The 17,848-nt window shown below is 40.3% G+C and overlaps 4 protein-coding genes across 16 annotated transcripts in view; 2 read left to right on the forward strand and 2 right to left on the reverse strand.

The window, feature by feature from the left end:
- The window catches only part of magi2b (membrane associated guanylate kinase, WW and PDZ domain containing 2b), a 69,704-nt gene extending 64,741 nt beyond the window's left edge, over positions 1 to 4,963 (forward strand). For 5 of the 6 annotated variants that reach the window (XM_081698553.1, XM_081698554.1, XM_081698557.1 and 2 more), the window contains 4 exons: positions 218 to 361; positions 693 to 831; positions 1,703 to 1,791; positions 2,197 to 4,963. In XM_081698553.1, the coding sequence (XP_081554679.1) occupies positions 218 to 361; positions 693 to 831; positions 1,703 to 1,791; positions 2,197 to 2,253 (429 nt within the window). In that variant the 3' untranslated portion in view covers positions 2,254 to 4,963. The remainder of the gene's footprint in view (positions 1 to 217; positions 362 to 692; positions 832 to 1,702; positions 1,792 to 2,196) is intronic. The other variant, XM_081698555.1, reaches the window with a different exon arrangement.
- Positions 4,964 to 4,967: 4 nt separating this feature from the next.
- On the forward strand, positions 4,968 to 7,040 carry LOC118242299 (uncharacterized). The gene is made up of 3 exons (XM_035532402.2): positions 4,968 to 6,376; positions 6,455 to 6,527; positions 6,640 to 7,040. Exons 1-3 carry the CDS (start codon positions 6,252 to 6,254, stop codon positions 6,913 to 6,915), a joined length of 474 nt encoding a protein of 157 aa, XP_035388295.1. The 5' UTR covers positions 4,968 to 6,251; the 3' UTR covers positions 6,916 to 7,040.
- Positions 7,041 to 8,017: 977 nt separating this feature from the next.
- On the reverse strand, positions 8,018 to 14,952 carry ergic2 (ERGIC and golgi 2). 7 transcript variants are annotated; one of them, XM_027013923.3, is made up of 14 exons: positions 14,800 to 14,952; positions 14,293 to 14,433; positions 14,078 to 14,186; positions 13,897 to 13,943; positions 13,580 to 13,647; positions 13,451 to 13,491; positions 13,047 to 13,148; positions 12,693 to 12,788; positions 12,281 to 12,336; positions 11,683 to 11,781; positions 9,402 to 9,499; positions 8,914 to 9,076; positions 8,725 to 8,804; positions 8,018 to 8,519 (listed from the first exon to the last, which is right to left on the reverse strand). In XM_027013923.3, the coding sequence occupies exons 2-14, from the start codon at positions 14,396 to 14,398 to the stop codon at positions 8,454 to 8,456; spliced, it is 1,131 nt and encodes a 376-aa protein (XP_026869724.2). In that variant the 5' UTR covers positions 14,399 to 14,433; positions 14,800 to 14,952; the 3' UTR covers positions 8,018 to 8,453. The 7 variants fall into 7 exon arrangements, with proteins under 7 accessions (XP_026869724.2, XP_026869723.2, XP_081554687.1 ...); XM_027013922.3 differs by having other exon boundaries at positions 14,293 to 14,442; XM_081698561.1 differs by having other exon boundaries at positions 8,018 to 8,651; positions 14,293 to 14,442.
- Positions 14,953 to 15,475: 523 nt separating this feature from the next.
- Positions 15,476 to 17,688, reverse strand: kxd1 (KxDL motif containing 1). 2 transcript variants are annotated; one of them, XM_027013887.2, is made up of 5 exons: positions 17,483 to 17,688; positions 17,060 to 17,161; positions 16,797 to 16,949; positions 16,638 to 16,684; positions 15,476 to 16,520 (listed from the first exon to the last, which is right to left on the reverse strand). In XM_027013887.2, exons 2-5 carry the CDS (start codon positions 17,152 to 17,154, stop codon positions 16,264 to 16,266), a joined length of 552 nt encoding a protein of 183 aa, XP_026869688.1. In that variant the 5' UTR covers positions 17,155 to 17,161; positions 17,483 to 17,688; the 3' UTR covers positions 15,476 to 16,263. The 2 variants fall into 2 exon arrangements, with proteins under 2 accessions (XP_026869688.1, XP_026869689.1); XM_027013888.3 differs by having other exon boundaries at positions 17,060 to 17,688.
- Positions 17,689 to 17,848: the final 160 nt, after the last annotated feature.

The following is a 17,848-nucleotide window of genomic DNA, read 5'->3' on the forward strand; positions in this document are numbered from 1 at the left end:
TTTTCTCAGGATGTGAAGCTCAATAACATTTAACAGTTCATATTTGTTACAGTTATTTAACCACAAAATTTTGGAGAAAATCTGGAGCTCTAATAGTTTTGTGAGAAGCTTAATGCAGGGGTCTATATGAGTGACAGTGAAAGAAGGTCATTACTAAGAGCAATGACCTGTGCATGTGTTCGTGTGCGTGTGTGTGCGTGTATTTGTTTCTGGGCAGGACTATGACTACTTCACAGTGGAGCTGGAGAAGAGTGTGAAGGGCTTTGGCTTCAGCATCCGTGGAGGAAGGGAGTACAAGATGGACCTGTTTGTGCTGCGCCTGGCCGAGGACGGCCCCGCTGTCCGGAACGGCCGCATGAGGGTCAGTCCGGCATGCTCTCCCCTTTGCGCTCCAAATGATCGGCCATGCAGGTGTTCCAGCGTCTTGCGCGCCGCCCTCAGCTGTGCCCAGAACTGACCTGTAGCAGCTTGCCCTCAGGCTGGGATCTAGAATACACATCTCTTCTCACATGCTCTCTCTAAATGAAACTGATCGTTGTAATTTATTTGTGGAAAGCGTGAAGGCATTACTGGACAGGCTTGGAAGCCAGAAAATGTGATCAAAGGTTGGCTTCCTCATAAGCATTTCTCATAAGTGTGTGTGTGCGTGTGTGTGTGTGCGTGCATGCGTGTGTGTGTGTGTGTGTGTGTAGGTGGGTGATCAGATCATTGAGATAAATGGGGAGAGCACAAGGGACATGAGTCACGCCCGTGCCATCGAGCTCATCAAGGCTGGCGGACGACGGGTGCGTCTGCTGCTGAAACGGGGCACGGGACAAGTGCCCGAATACGGTGGGTATCTCAGCCTGCTCATATCAACACCACACCTTTCACTCAGTTCTCATATTTAACATAATGCCTAAGAGCATCATGGAAGAGTATTTGATTCTCTGGTGGATATTGAGTAGAGACTGTAATCAGTGTGTAACAACTAACTTCCTCAATGGAGATGCTATATAGAATGTCTGTAAAATTATTAGTAAAAAGGCTGATAACTATCATGCACTGCATATGGCAGAAGCTAGAAAGTGCTTATGTAATGGTCTTTGTGGTAGATTTTGGTCCTAAATAGAATCTACTGGCAGTATTCATCCTGCCAATATGACTGAGCATGTCTACAAGTTAGAAGTATCTACTGTGTCTGTCTCTGCTGTGAATGAGACATCCATTAGAATTTGATGATTATTATATAGCATTTCCTTTGCCTCACAGCCAAAACATCAGCAATAATCTTAATAAAGGCAAAATAAAAATAATGATGTCACACACATAAAGCAATATTTAAAGCCAGCTATTTGTTCGTTTTTGGCTACCTGTTTACATTGCCTCAAAGAACATGAAGCATGCCTGAGAGAGTGTGAGAGCACTCTCATCTCTGGCTCACAGCCAATCAGCTTCATCGCACACCTTCAAATTTGGGTCAGGAAATAAAAGCCTGCTGTGTGACGTTTCAGCCAGTCTTGGTCTGCTTTTAGCAGGTTCCAATGACAGTGAGGATGCAGGAAAAATCAGCATCATGCTGACCTGCCTAAAACCTGGCCACTAGAGATAAGACATTAGATCCCACCACTCTATTCTTGAACCCCTTGAACTAAGCTGATCTTTCCCTGTCCTTCTGCTATAATGCCAGTGATAGCCTAGATATTTACTCCCTATGTTGTAGGAATGGTACCTTCCAACCTTTCCATGTGCATGAAAAGCGACACTCTTGCCTCTCCCTATTTCTTCATAATGGGACACTCTAAAGACACGGTTTGTGGCAAACTGCATGTTTCTCTGTTTCAAATCTATTTTTCTATAGCAACATTCATGTCTGTTTCCTGTTTCCAAATGCTTTTAGCCACAGTTAAGCATCGCTTACTACTTACACCTACACATCGTCAAGGAAGGAATGTGTAATTATAGCACAGAGTCTTAGTTATCTGTACATCCATCACTCACATCTGTGTTTGCTTGTGTTTCTGTATGCTACATAGCTGTTATATTTTTCCTATAGGGATAGTTCTACCAAACAGTTATAAAATAACGGCTCTTCAGAAAAGCTGCTCATTCCAATTTGCTCACAAACACTGGCTTTGTTTGGTAGCCTGATCAACACTGTTCATTGAGCTTTGAGGTTATATAGGCCGTTGACTGCTGTGGTCTTTTTTCTGCTAGACGGTGCCACCCCCTGGAGTTCTGACCCTACAGCCTCCCCTTCCTTGCCGAAAGTAGTGCTGCCCCACTAGCTGGACTTACACCCTTCACCATTGCCCATCATCTCACCCAGCCCCACACCCTGGACCTGCTCTGCCACTGCATCCTTAACCCTGATCCCGCCCCCCAAAGGTGCTCCCTGGAGGCCAACTTAGGTTGGTGCCACCAGCTTTGTGGAGCTGCACACAGAGAAGGGGTGGCAGGTCCATCCAGATGAGCTCTACTTGATAGTGGCAACTGACCCCAAAGGAAAGAATAGGGGAAGGCGAGGGGGAGTTGCATGAGAGCAGACAGTGTTTGACGTGACGTCCTGAGACGAACAATTGCAGCCTAATAGCAGTCACTGATTGCTTGATCCAGGTTTTTTTTAATGATTAAAATGTGGAAGGGCCACCAGGGCAGATTTAACACCAGCCCCAGTAGCCTGGCTTCCACAAATGCTCTTCAGTTTGATTCTGGATCCAGACCAGAGAATCTGTCCGTGAAGCCCAGACTGGACTGGTAAAGTCTGGTCTTCCTGCTCATTGGATCCTTGCTCATTCTGCTCCTCCCACCATCTGAGAGGGAACCAATCCCCTTCACTTGGTTTATCATGTAGAGGTTGTTTATTTTTTGTATTAATTTGAAATATTTCTATCACAGTTCCAGAGATACTTGGTGCAGCCAATGGAGAAAGGGAACAATTCAAATATTTATGTGTAGCATGAAAAGGGATTCCAAGGCCACCAAGTATTCATTATGAACTCTAATATGACATGAGTATTGTGTTTCATTTTTCTTTATTAATGTGAATCCACCATAGTGTGCACTAATGTGAAGGTAATCCTAAAAGGAGGCAAGCCGAAGCGTCACATCTCTTCTCTGTTGAGAATCCCTTGTATAGGAGAGGAAAACTGGATGAATAATGGAACGATAACGCTTTGCTTCTGAAGCATTACGCAGGAAGGGCAAAAGTGTGAAATAAAACACCATCATATAAAAGAAACATATCAGTCATTGAACCAATCCTGAAGACTTGTACCTCCAGCCATGTGTATGGTATCTCTAATGCCATGGAGCATGTGGTACTACATTAAATTGCTATGAGATGCAGTCCATTTATGAAGGCAGGATTTTGTAAACTCATTATTACCTTAGGCTACATAATGACTGGGGACTGTGCTGAGCCAAACCTGCTCAGCGCTCTTCTTGCAGGAGTCCTCAATGCCTCAGTGTGTCGTTCCGGCCTCGTTCTCCATGTACTGTTCTTCATGAACCACACCACTGTGGGGCTGGGGCCCCATCCCAATCCATACAAGCTGCCCTCACTCGCCTCCCTTCTCTCTAGGTCACTCACTACAAAGAGACCTCAGTAGATGGAAGTCAGTGTGGTTGAGCATATATCCAGACAGTGGGAAAGCATGGAGGAATCATTGTATTTGAACTGTGCTACCTGAGACTATGGGAGTCTTAGTAAACAGTCTTTGCTTACCTTCAGAAGAGGGGAGGAGAAGGTGTTTGCCTCTGAGTATTGGGGCAATAGCAGAGCCTTTATTGTGTGGATGGAGTGGGACCCAGTTGTATGGGGCAGAGTGCCTTACTGGCAGAAATTGGTGCAGTCTGAAATCCACTGTCCTGCGAGACAACTGGAAAGGTGGAGCATCCCTAAGTGGATCCTAGTTGGGATTGAAAAAGCTTAGAGTTTTTTCCAGCATTTCATTAAAACATGCAGCTGTAGAAGTTGTTGCTAATGTTAAGTCACTTTTCTCTACAATTTTCTGAGCCTACAGTGAATCTGCTTGTGAATACTGAGTTCAAACATTTAAAAAAAAACAAAAAACATTGCTCTTGGCAAGGATTCACCATAATTTGTTTAATAGACTGATGGCTGTGTTAAACAATGGACCAGGAATAGGCGCTAAAAGAAACAGTGAAGAGTTTTGGTCTTCTCACTCCTTACATGTTTCTGTTCATGGTTAAATAATTATATATATATATATATATATATATATATATATATATATATATATATATATATATATATATATATATATATATATAATTTATATCATTCTGATTGTAACAACACTGTTATGTTCCAAAATTACACATACTAGGTACAACACCACTTAAATATTTACCACATCTGTTAATCTGTGAAGATAACCAGAGTGATGATAAATTATTCTGATAACCTAGAATGCATAGCCAAACCTCACTCCAGCTTCTGACACCTGACACATTGATTATCCTATAAAGAGATTATCATACATAGTATGCACCAAATCATGACATAATACAGAGTCTAGTTTTCTGAAAGCATAATAGTGTTAATCCTATCTTTAATATTAGAGATGGTGTGACAGTCTTCAGATGATCTTTGTGTTGCAACAGGAAAATACCACCAAATATTAATATATTCTCAATTATAAATAAGTGGGATTATGTAATGTCCATATTAATAGCATTCCCTACCAAAAATAAATTAATAAAACATCTCTTTATCATTATTGGAGATGCTGTTCCACTGTAACCTTTGGACAACAGGGACTCCCGGCTAGTTATATGACCCAGACACTTTAAGCCAGACTGTTCAGCAGTAGCACTTAGTTTAATTCCAGCTTTCCTACTTTGTCATATTGATATTTCAAACTGAGCATGACGTTTTTGAATGCTGGAAGAAGAACATATAATGTGTAACAGGGCTGTTGCTTGTTGATGGATCTTTCTTTTTTTGGGGGGGGGGGGGGGGGGGACCTTGTGCCATGAAATGATTCTTTTAGAAGCAGTCATTCCCTGTCTCCTTTCCTGCTATTCACTTTGAAGGGACCTTAGTAGGTGGAACCTATTGCAGTTGAGAACACATCCAAATTGTGGAAAGCACTCCTTTGCCCTTGTGTGCAGGCCTGCAGCTCTCCAGCAAACGCTAACCACAGCCTGAAAACTGTGCCAACTGAATTCAGCACTGAAATACTCAGAATGTATTGAATAAAAATGCAAGTGTCAAACAGTATGGTAACCCAAACAGCTTTTATATGTGCACTACATACTGTCGAGTCACACATCAGTTTGAATGCACCAGATACCTAATTCTCAGAGGGGGAAAAGTATAAAAAAGATAAAGAATCAATAAAAATGCTCCCTGTTTATGAGGCCCTGATAGTTTTGTACCTGGCACATACCTTTCTATCAGCTGATTCACACGAGTGAATGCAGCAGGATGTATTTAATTGCTGTTTACATGGGGGCTGTAAGAAGTGAAAAGGAAGGTATCTACTGCACAGCTCTAGCTTTTACTGTTGAAGCTGTATCCTGCCTGCTGTTGGAAAACAAAAAAAATACAACAAAACAAAAAAACATTTTTATATTACTAAGGAAAATATTGAATCTGTGAAAGATGGCACATTCAAGGGGCCCATTTCAGATCGATATTACTGTGTAGTGTTAGACGTGTATTTACCTTGTACAGCTGTACTCCTATAAATATGGTTTAATGTATTATTGATAGTTTCAAAGACTTAAGTGATCAAATATTTTTATGAAATGCAACAGTGCGGATATATTAAATTTTGCTAAACTCTTGTTTACCTGTATGATATTCTGAAATACTGTCAAATAAACTCTTGACATGGTGTAAAGTATTCATTTTATAGTACTCATTATACAGTACACTTGTCCGTTTATCTGAGTGTGCGCGGTTGTTAACAGTACTGAAAGACAAAAAATAAAAATAAATTACGAGAATTGAGTTGTATTTTTGAGTTTATTTTAAGCGCAGAATAGCGTCACATTCTAAACTATATAGTCAAATCACAATGTTGATAATAGTTGCTGCTCCAGGCCACGCGATGGCGCGCATGTCTAGATATGGAGTCAGAAGGGGCGGGTCGTCAACATGTCAGCCGTCTGCAAGGCTTCGCTTTTGGAGAGGAACCAATACAAAGAAATGTGATTTGCACAAATGTGTTGTGATGTCTGCACTGAAGCCCTTGTGGCGTATTTAGTGGAACTCTAATCCAGATAAACACTGTTTTATTATGTCTGCACAACGACATCTCCCATCTTGGATGGATGGAACTGACCACCACCAGCCGATCAACAACACAATAAAGAAATCGGAAGGTGGCACGAACAAAGGTGCAAGGAAGAGCTGCCCCAGAAGGTAGACAACTCGCTTTAAAGCAAACGCTATAATCATATCAGAGACCGAAGCTTGCTAATCTAGTTTCCCCCCCTCTAGAATCGTGTACTGGATGAATGAACAAGAGCTCATGGAAACAGCCATCGGTATTTTAAAGAACGATAACGCAAAGGTAGGCTTGGCGAAGAAGAGAACCCTGGTTTCACTGAAACGTTTGTACTCCTTGCGGCTCACAACATATGCCACTTTTTAATTTTGCTCTGCTGTTTCTCTTTGTGTGACAGTTAGACGTAGCGTGTACAGTGAAGACCAAAGAAACGAGACGTCTGACTGATGCACAGGAGCGGACGTGCGTTTCAGACGTTGCCGAGCAGGAGACGATTCCGTACGGCGATACCTTAGTGAAGAACAGCTCGACTGCACGGTTACCCAGTACCCACGGTCCTGTTCAACCTCATTCAGGGTCCTGTAGGTCAGAGCCGGAATTTGAAGATAACCCACATGGAAGGAACTCTGATCTCGACGCTCTGCGGCTAGTGCGAGAGATCTTTTTCAAATGATTCAGTCAATTGTCAACCTGAAATCCTGAAGAGCACGGCAGTGTTCGGCGTTCACGCTTGTTTGATTGTTTGACAAAATAATTAAACCTGGAAAACACTCTAGTGTTCTTCTTAGCCAAAAAGTATGTTAGTGTGGTACTGGGTTTCATTGGTGAGAGACACCATAGGAGTGTTGCTGTGATGTGTTATAGGATAAGTTATGATGTACTTACTCACCTGTATTTTCTCAAGAGAGAGCATATACATCTTCAGTATTCGTCAAACACTATGATCCTGAGCTACTTGCATATTTATCAGAATATCAGTTCTGGGTGTAAACGTAGTATGTGTGCTGCCTATGAATGAACCTTGACCCCTTTGGTGTTATAAGCACACTGTTCTACCTGCTTTACCACATATCTTTCTGTAATTTTTCCTCAACATTAGTCCAATGTGATATACTACACAAACAAGATGAAAGACAGGAAAAACCAGAAGCAAGTTTGTATAAAAAGACTCACAGGAGCTTGAGAAGACACAAGCACAAATAACGTACCGAAATGAAAGATATTAGGCCATATGCCAGTGGGATATTAGGCCATATGCCAGTGGGAAGGTTATTTCCTTATGTCTTGCTGGCTTTCTTTACATGTCATGTAAGATATCCCTCCAAATTTTCCCCCCACACTGACAAACTGTAGCCACGATTATTACCAATGTGCTCCATTACACATCCGTTACTGACGCTATGTTCGAATAATGGTGTAAATACAGTACTTTGGCAGTCTAATAGAGTTAAAACAGGTCAGTTCACTAAAGGTAAAGGTTTTTTGCAGCTCATTTTGGTTGTACAAGCTTGTCACTCACTGAGACGAGAAAATTGTGTTGCATCATGGACATCAGGTTAAAGAAAGTGTCTGGCTGATAACCAGATGTCTGAATACAGTAGGATTCATATAATACTGCTGTGATTCATTGTGTCTGAGAGGTCTTCCTGATTAAGACATTCCTGATTATTTTTAAATTAGCCCAGTTATTTCCAGTCTTAATTGACTGCCCTAATCATGCAGGACTTGCAGACTTTTTGAAGGCTATAGCAAAAGTGAGTAAAAGTGGACCATGCTGTGTTAATGGACACTTTAAGACAAATATCTTTAAAACAAAACACATAGTGGCATTTAATCCCTCAGGTTACAGTCTGAACAGGAAGAGCTGCCTCTGTAACACAAACTATAACTACATTCTATGAATCACCATTACAACACTGTGGCAATGGAGTATAAAACAAACTGTTACTACATGATGACACCTTTCTCCTCGAAAAAATGTCTTGTTTAGGTGCACAGAAATTACAAACCATCTTTCTGGTTGTGAAAAGCAAATCAATACTTTGTTTACAGTCCAAGTTACGGTTACGTGCAGAGACGGCCCTTCTCAGTACCATGTTGGCAACAAGGTGGGTGAAGCAGCAGCTGGGTCGCGCTGCTGGACAACTGTCCCATGGCACGCCAGGGTCTCAGCAGAAGTAACCATCTCAGGAACAGAGGAGACGAGGACCGCTACTGCTCACCATTCTCGGAGAGCAGACACGTTTGGTCCTTCCCATGTTGATGAAGAGTACTCACCTAGCACAACAGAGGATTCCAGTTACACCTAGTCTTCGGGGGTTGAAATGTTTGAGCCTGTGCATTCACTGTGGCAATCTTGAAATACACACTCCACCTTTCCCGAGCTTTTTTCCTCATCACTAACTGTCACTGAGGGAAAAAAAAAAAAATGCTCTAGCTCAGGTTAGGTCAGTAAAACACTTGAGAAAAAAAAAAACCGTACCTCTTTGGGCTTGTACACTCCTAGTTTGAAACGACAGCAGACAACATCTACACAAAAGCCGACCAGGTTGTGCAGCATACCTGGAGCAAATGACAGAACGCTCTCACTCCGCTGCAAGTCAGCTCGTTTTTCTAGTGACCCTCATTCAACCAAGTACACCTCTGGAACCGGCATGGCCCTTTATTGTACCTGTGGTAGAGAAGATGCCCCCAACGATGCCACAGAGCCGCACGAGGAACTGCCAGAGCGGCATGTGCTGCTCTGTCACGCGAACCATGAGTGAGCTGAGGTCGTACTTCATGAAGATGCCCGAGACGCCATGGCTGCCTGTCGCATGGTTGATCACACGCTCCTGCAGACACAGTGCCAAGAGGAGACGTTTCAGCCCCACACTCATAACTAGCACTCTCTGCATCTTGAGTTTACAGCGCCCTGGCAGAATTGCCTGAAATTGTCCAAACAGCAGCCTGTTCATTCATAGGACTGGGGGCAAAGAGCAGATTGCTAAGACAGCAGGGGCAATGGAATGATTTGAAAACCTAACTGATGCTGGAAAAACCAAAACCTGATGTCTCTTGTTTCCTAAAGGAATTGTAAATGTTCCATTTTATTTACATTACAAATTGAGTATTTGTGTATAATTTGGCTCCATGTGTAATATTCATTCATTAACCTACCCGCTCTGTGACAGAATACTGATGCGTGTCTGCTGACACCTTATAGGTTTCCAGTTTGGTGGGTACAACAGTGATGAAGTACTGGAACATCTGGTTATCTAGGAGCAAGAAACCCACTGGTCAGATCACCACCACAACCTTTATTTATATAGCACCTTTTCTAAGATGAACGCTTTACAATCAAACTGAACTGTTTAAACTGAAAGTGTAAATTTGTAGCAAAACAAAACAAAAACAAACAAAAAAGACATTACATGCATAACACGTACATGAGGAGCACTGATGGTATAATGAAAGTAGCTCTTTACCAGCTGTAAATGTAAGAGTTACAACCCAAATAAACTTTGGAAGAATATTCCATAATTTAGAGCAACTACAGAGGTCAAATTAAACCATAGAACATGAAGCAGACCTAAATTTTGTGTTCTTAAGGTACAGGATGGGGCATATGGATGAAGATACTCATGCATAAGGCGCTACTCTGTGCAAAGCTTTATTAGGTCACAAAAAGAACCTCGTATTGGACATGGAAAGTAATAGTTAACCAGGGCGCACGCTGAAGGACACATTGGATCTGGTCAGTTTTAGAGCGGGTGAGGATCCTCATAGCAGTTTTTTGTAGATTCTGCAACTTATTGAGGGTTTTAAGAGGGACACCATAAGCTCTTACTAAACTTTAGTCAATATTGATGCCAAGGCATCAGCGCTTTGGGGCTGATTACGAGCAACTCAGATTTGCTAGCGTTCAATTTTAAAAAGAAAGTTTCTACTTATCCGTACGTCGTGAATAAAATCACATAGGGCAGATGGTGGTATAGTCTAAGCAGATTGTACTAAAAGAGTAGTAGATCATCAGATATGGCATCTCACTGCGCAAATATCAATAAGCATCAATATGCCAAGAACCCTAGAATCAGTTGCAGTGTTCACATGATCATTGGTAAAAGATACAACTAATAGCAGACTACTGGCAATAGCCAGAAATTGTTATTTTAAAAGAACTGGAAAAAAATAGAGCCAGGTATCAATCATAGTAGATAAGTAACCTGAAAGAATACATCACCCAAGTAAAACAAAACATTGGAAACAATTCATAAGTTCATACAAATGGACTTCAGATTGTTTGGAAATGGCCTCACAACCCTCCTAGACTAATGGAGAGTAACAACTGCTTCACTAAGATCTTTTCTAATTTCTTTCCTCCTTGGCATGTTGTTAACACACACCTGAAAGCTGCAGACCAGCCAAATACCAAAATGTCTGCTTTTATAGAGGTTCTCACACTTGCTGCCGATCGCTTAATCAAGGACATTTTATTAGCAGCACCTGGCAGCTATTTACCATCTTAATTCCTACGGAAGCAGTAAGGATATACTTAATGTTTCACAGTCTGCTTCTGCATTTTAGCCTAGTTTTTGTTAAACAAATAATGACACGGTGCAATTTGACGTGTTGTTCACCTGAAGTGGTATGTGCCTAATTTTAAGGACCAAATGATATTTTATTATGGTCCAATACGTAAAACCACATAATTCAAACAGGGTGTACTTTGTTTTTCACATGACTACAATGTCTTGCTCAACTGTCAACTAAAGAGTGTTCTGTTTGTTGGGTTTCTTTATTAATAAAAAAAATAACACTGATAGATGGCACTTCCTGCATGTTTGATGAATGAGCCTTGATTTGTCTCGGTCTGTGTTTAGAGTGGAGTTGGAGGTGTGGGGGCTCTGGGGGATATTGTAAACGCGTGATAACTGTTGTACAAATGATCTGAAGGTTGTGTAACTGAACAAATAATTAATTAATTTCAGTTGAAATATAAAGTAGTTCCCAAGTGTGGGCAGGGTGGTGCTAGTGGCCATTATATGCATGATTGCCCAGGATTATTAAAACAAAATAAAAATAAGATCATTGGTAACTCTTACAAGTGTGGGCTCTGTAATACGCAAGATGCAAAACCAGGCTGAAAAGGATCATATAAATTATTGGCTTGCATGTGAGACTGTCTTTTTCACTAGCTTAGCTATAAATGGAGACCAGACCTGGCCTTTCCACTACATGGGTAATAGCAGTTTAAAAAACAACAAAACACACACACACACAATGTAAGGATGATGGGGGAAAGATTAAGTTTACAGAACAGATATAGTATCAAATACTAAAATTACCAAGACAAGTGCTGTCATGTGTGTAAGTGTGATGTACTGACATGTTCAAGATCATACCACTGTATGTACTATAAAACCTGTTTGACAGGTCTCAGCCTTTGCACCGTACTTACGGTCAGTGCACACTTTTTCAGTGCCATCGAGTGGGTTCAGAATGCCTGGTACTTCCTCCCCAAATGATAGGTGGTCTATTCGATGAGAGAAGTTGTATGCTATGGATAGGTAGGAAAAACAATTTATAAGTCTTCAACGTTAAAAACACAAACACACACACACACACACACCATATTACATAAAAACTAGAAAGGCAAGGTTTATTCCTGTCTGCACTGGAAAGTCCTAACCTCACATGACCAATATTTTGCATGTCAAATATGTAATGGAAATGAACGACATTGATCTTTTATGAGTCTGTTTTATCTTTAGACTTGCTCTTCCTTTTCCTCCAACAAAAATAGCTCAGCAGCAAAATTAAAACTGATACAAAAAAACAAAACAAAACAAAAAAAACAAACAGCAGCACAACATCAGTGCTGGATCGCCAATACACCTGGCTTCCCTGTGACAAACACAGCATCTGTGCTGGATCGCCAGTACACCTGGCTTCCCTGTGACAAACAAAGCGTCTGTGCTGGATCGCCAGTACACCTGGCTTCCCTGTGACAAACACAGCGTCTGTGCTGGATCACTCGTATGGAGGGTCAAACTTACTTTCGTGGCTAACCAGGGCAGCAAGGTGAGCATGGCCTCTAGGGTGTGGAATGGCCCTGCAGTAAAGAACAGCACAGTACAGTACATTCTGTGTAAAGTACTACATACAGTAAAGCAGGCTACTCTGCTATGCATGCTATACAGCAATGCGGAGCAGCATTTCAGGAATCTGCTTAGCATCACTATTTTTATTTCTGCCTCCAAAAAACTGTTTGCATAAATTCAAAGTGCCCCTCTAACTTAAGACAAGGACTCAGCAAAGGTGGAGGACTGGACACGAGCCCCCCGTTATCAGTTTGATTTGCAATGATAATGTGCCAAGAAAATGCCATGTAAGGACGCGTAATAAATATGCATCACAAAAGTGCAGGAGGCTTAAATAATCCATTTCTGTGGGGGAAACATTGCATACTTGCCGACGGTGATATGGAAATTTCCCGCCACTTTATTGACATAGAGGTGTCCGTGTATCCTGCATGCGTTTAACGGCTGATCGTGGCCTTCCTCTCTGAGTAGAGAAAAATGCTGTAACACCACTAACCGAGAATGCCACATGACTCCGGTATCAGAGTAAAGGCTTCAGAAATGGTTTCACCCATTACAGACTTGATTATTTGTTTCTGGATCACCTTCAGTTTTGACTTCTTCTGGGCCCAAATGGACTAAGAGTGATCTCACTTAAACAACAGAATTCCGGACTATGTTAAAGTTAGGATATGAAATCAGGGTGTGTGGACTTTTTTTTGGGGAGGGTGTTGGGACTGACCTTGGTGGCAGGGCAGTAGGGCCCCCTCTCAACACACTCTTGTAGAGAACATCCTGGAGTGAATGCTCCTCCCTTAGCTGGTTCTGGACCACTAGAAGGTTCCTGGTGAAAAGCCCAAGGAGGAAGGAGGAGTTAGTCACTACTTAGTTATATTTGTTCCAGTGCACTGAAAATTAAAGAGCTTTGCTGCTGAAGCGCAGTAGTGAGGAACCACGCAAGTCTGGCTTTCCACATGATGAGCAAAGTTCTACAATGCTATGGGAAAAACAGACTGAAGTCAACAGAAAACACTTTAGTATTGAAATATGAAGCCATCCAACACACACACACACACACACACACACACACACACACACACAAGAATCAAGATCCATTATTGCAGCAAGACAGTGTGATTGGTTTACCTATGCCATTGCCTCTGTTGAGGGGACAGCTCAAATACAACCTACAAGAGACCCATAAAAACTATTATATATCCTGATATGGACATAACATGTACACAGGCAAAATCTTTACTAGTGATGCCTTCTCACTGGTTCATACTGCAGGCCTTCTGATGCTACCATTGTCTCAGCCAGGTCCAAAACATCTGCACCTACAACTAGATGGTTCACAACAATTTCACAAGACAATTTGACACAATGGTTGAGACAGTTTATTAGAAAAAGCAAGCTAATTAAATGACATGAGTGATGTTTTAAGATCTGGGGGTAATGGTCACATTCAGACTTAACCTTAAATTGTCAATGTATCACTCAAAATCATTTGCTAGCCATAGCAAATCTTAATGATGGTCTGCAAAGTAAACCCCAAAAAGGGTCAGTGAAATACTAAGAATAAAATAACTTACACTGGCATCTCATGGCGACTGTAATATCTATATTAATTCTTAATTTACTGCAAAGAAAAGAAAACAAATGTGAAACTTCAGAATATCTTTTTTTTTCCCCTCTTAAATCCGATTTTTTGTAATCGGACTGAATCAGAATGTTTGCATATTACACATATTTATAAACTTCTAAAAACCTTACCTAGAAAAATCCTTATCCACTTCATATTCGTATTTCATCCATGTGTCCCGATACACAAAAAATTCAAAGAAGGCCAGGAGTGCCATGGCCGTAAAGGCGACCAAAGACACTGTTACCAGAAAAAGAAGACACTGGCGTCACTTTCATCTACAGTAACATCAGTGACAAAACCTGGATATTAGATAACCTAATCTTAGGAAATGAAAGATACTCACCGGTTCCCCCACTGGCAGACGTCTCAACATAACTCTCAGGAACCTTCGGGAAGGCATCCATTTCCTTCACAAAATTCAGGGCTTTCTTTTGAGAAAATCTCCGCATGTTCGGAGAGATCGACTACCAGTTCCCTCATGAACCTGTAATGACTCGAAATCACATGCCAGAGAATAAACTTAGCAGTCAATTAAGATGGCTAGGTTAGCTAACCTACCTGTAAACGAGCTGGCTAAATAGCATTATAACGTCCACTATGTAGACTAGCTCGTTAGCGAGCTTGCTAATGCGAACTATGTAAGACTATAATTTTATGTTTGAAAGAGATCGCCAATTTAAGGGTTAGTCTGAGGAGAGCAAACAATGCGTCGCTTGCTACCATCAATATCATATTCTAGCTGTGCGTTACACAAGATGCTAGCCCTATCAATTGGCAGTAGCTAGCTATTACAACTGCAATTTCGCACACTGAAGCTAGCTATGTTACAACTAGCTACATGGTTACCTACCTTTAAATGTTCTATTTTATACACTCATAATTGATTTACTAGTGTAAACCCAAACAGAACATTATCTTAAATCTGGTTAGTAATTATTAAACGCTGTAAAAATAAAGATTATTTAATCGGATGAAAACGCAGGCTGACTTTGAATTGTGACGATTCCTTACTGATGCATTATGGATGCTGTAGTACTCTTTTGTCAATACTTACACCAATGTGTTTATACCGCCCCACTGTGGACTATATTCTGCATCTATTTGACTATCTACCTACCACGAGAATCCTGAAATAATGCAACATATCCTACACTGACAGTACATTAGCTCATGTACGCTAAAGAATTACTAAAATATCCGGTAGCGTATTAAAGGCAATGGGATAACAATAGGCAAGGGGAGAGAGGTGAGGAAGTTTACTGAACAGAAAAGATGAACTGACCTGAAAGAGAATAAGAGACGTGATCACTGACATGCATATGTGTGTGTATGTGTGTGTGTGTGTGAAGTTGTCATTGACGATATGATGATATCATTAATCTAATACAATCTTGTGTCATCCTTTGTGCCCTTAATGGTGTCAACATTCAAATATACTATTACATTACATAATGACAATACATATGATTATCACACAAATTAGATACATTTCAAAAGAGCAATGAAATTGACCCAGACTGCAATAGTTATGAAACAAACACAACTTTAATATCAGTTTGGTTTTGTCTAAGGAGGTATATTATGATGTATGTACTTCTGTAATTCACTTCTAGAACCCTGCCCTATTTATTTATTCTGATTTAAATTACCTTAAACTGAACTTTGCCTGATTTGACAAAGGCCTCATAATACTATATATAATTATATAAGTGATCATGCCATTTACACTTTAAACTCTCAAAAGCATTTATGCCTTTAGTACAGTGAATTTGGCATAGGTAGTTTTATTTTGCAAAAATTGAGCATATTAACAGAATCCAGTGAGTCCTATGATAAAATTCTTGGTAGCAATCACATTTGTTTATCACACTTAGTAGTAAAAGCTAAGTAAACAGCCAATAAAAATCAAATAGTCCAGTTTTAATAGCTGACATCTTAAGAAATTAAATTACACAGTATGTCCAATATCTTTTGAGAAGCAATAATTAAAATGTGAGCTAGATGTTAAAATAATCTATTTATATATCAAGGAGCAAGGCATACTACTTTGAAGGCAAAAACACAAGAAACTCTCATTCTGTAATGTTAAAACACATAAATATAACAGTATTGCCCACTTGGGAAAATATGAAAAATAAAAGTTTAGAAAGATGACTCATTTACTTCAAATCCTTAATATTTTAGATAACTGAGACATCTGGCAAACATCTGGTGTAGCATTTCCAACTCTTATAGCCCATTTCTCTCTCTCTGGCTCTTAACCATGAGGCACTAAGCCAAATTACAAATTCTTCACAGCAACTCCAAAAAGATTCTAGATCTCAGCTGAATCTGGACCCTCATCCAGCAGTACTGCCTTCTCAGGGCTGTTTGAGGTAGGCGTGTCAGGATTTTCCTGTGAGAGCTCTTCAGAGCATCGGCTAATGGTTGGTGAAATAACGTCAGGGCTTGTGTCACATGACTCAGTGCTCTGCTCAGATGTAGCTGTTGTAGGAGTTGTAGTAGCCATGCTAGGTGGTATGGGGTCAAACTCATCATCGTCATCCTCTAAACTGGGACATTCATGAATGTCTGTTAAAAAAATAATAAAACAAAGAGGGACTGAGCAAAAGCGATTAATGCTATGGAATAACAAACATGGGAAGCATTATAGTTGATTATGATTAGAATAGTTAAGGCACAACTCACTACTGAAAGCAGCAGGATACTGCTTAGCGATTTTGCCTTTCAGTGTCCTGGATAAAGATACAAGAAGCTATATTTAATTTTTTATATTCTCAAAAGATTATCCAACATATCACCATTATATGTCAAGCAAAAGGATTACAACTTATAATGACACATCACCTTATTCGACGGAAAATGCTGTCCAAGTCCTTCTTCATTTCAATTAAAGTGCGAGTATGGAGAACAAAGTGATCATTCATTTGTTGTAGTCGCACACTGGACAAGCTATTAAAGTTAATAAGCATCTCGTTGGTCTTCTCAAAGCGGTCCAGCCTTACGAGGGAGTTACAAATTTAATTGTAATCAAACAGCAGAAGATCTATATTTATGTTGTCTGATAAAATTGTTGATCGTGTGACTGACTAAGACTTACGAGAACCTACATGTGTCTCTGGGCTTGAATGATCGCGTTTACATCTTCAGAGTTGACCATGCTCAGCATTCTGTTACAGAAAATTCCAGAGGCGGTCTGATCCATATTGTACCTTTAAACGAAATGTTAGGACTTTCATTAGCTAACACGACTGTGCCAAAACGCGTAACTTAATATTCATTAACATAAGGACAGGACTAGAAACAAAAACAGATACGCGAAAAACGATGCTGGCCAACTGATCACACAGATTCTATAGGTCACACTAGATCATATAGCTGTCTTAACTAGCTGTATAGTTATCTGGGTTGTTTAAACTGTAACTAGCTAGCTACATTTGACAGACGAGTTTGAACTAAATGAACGCTAGCTAGCTAGCTTATCTAGCTAGCTTTATGTCACTGGCTAGCTAGCAAAAAAAGACTGCCATTACCTTTCTGGTTTCCTATCTAATCCTAACGCGACCTTCAATTAGAAAATGTTAAATATAAGTAACGTTTATGATATATAGAACATGCAACTGTAAAGAAATGCAACCGTTCTATAAAACCTTTAGTTAGCGAACGAGCTAGCTACATTTCTAAGATAGCTAGCTAGCTACTGGACCAGGGAGTTGAAAGCAGACATGTTTGTTGTTGTATCAAGTTGTCATGTGACCAAAATTTCATTACCGGAGGCTTATGCGGGCCTTGTAAAAATAATTATCAAACATTAGACAGTATATGCCTACATTTCCTTTTGAATATTTTATATTTTTAATGGAAAATTACAATTTCTATGTGACTATATATTTTTTTGT

Source organism: Electrophorus electricus, chromosome 16 (assembly GCF_041902795.1).
Source record: "Electrophorus electricus isolate QZ-2024a chromosome 16, ASM4190279v1, whole genome shotgun sequence".
Lineage (NCBI taxonomy): Eukaryota > Metazoa > Chordata > Actinopteri > Gymnotiformes > Gymnotidae > Electrophorus > Electrophorus electricus.

Excerpts from the sequence above, each read along its gene's own strand:
- LOC118242299 (XM_035532402.2), top strand. The coding sequence starts at position 6,252 with ATGTCTGCACAACGACATCTCCCATCTTGGATGGATGGAACTGACCAC. Across the intron at positions 6,377-6,454 it reads AGGAAGAGCTGCCCCAGAAG|AATCGTGTACTGGATGAATG; the intron begins GTAGACAACTCG and ends CCCCCCCTCTAG. Across the intron at positions 6,528-6,639 it reads TAAAGAACGATAACGCAAAG|TTAGACGTAGCGTGTACAGT; the intron begins GTAGGCTTGGCG and ends TTTGTGTGACAG.
- ergic2 (XM_027013923.3), bottom strand. The coding sequence starts at position 14,398 with ATGCGGAGATTTTCTCAAAAGAAAGCCCTGAATTTTGTGAAGGAAATG. Across the intron at positions 11,782-12,280 it reads TGCCCTGGTTAGCCACGAAA|CATACAACTTCTCTCATCGA; the intron begins GTAAGTTTGACC and ends ACCTATCCATAG. Across the intron at positions 8,805-8,913 it reads GGGCATCTTCTCTACCACAG|GTATGCTGCACAACCTGGTC; the intron begins GTACAATAAAGG and ends CATTTGCTCCAG.
- kxd1 (XM_027013887.2), bottom strand. The coding sequence starts at position 17,154 with ATGGATCAGACCGCCTCTGGAATTTTCTGTAACAGAATGCTGAGCATG. Across the intron at positions 16,950-17,059 it reads ATTCAAGCCCAGAGACACAT|GCTGGACCGCTTTGAGAAGA; the intron begins GTAGGTTCTCGT and ends CTCCCTCGTAAG. Across the intron at positions 16,521-16,637 it reads GTATCCTGCTGCTTTCAGTA|ACATTCATGAATGTCCCAGT; the intron begins GTGAGTTGTGCC and ends TTTTTTTAACAG.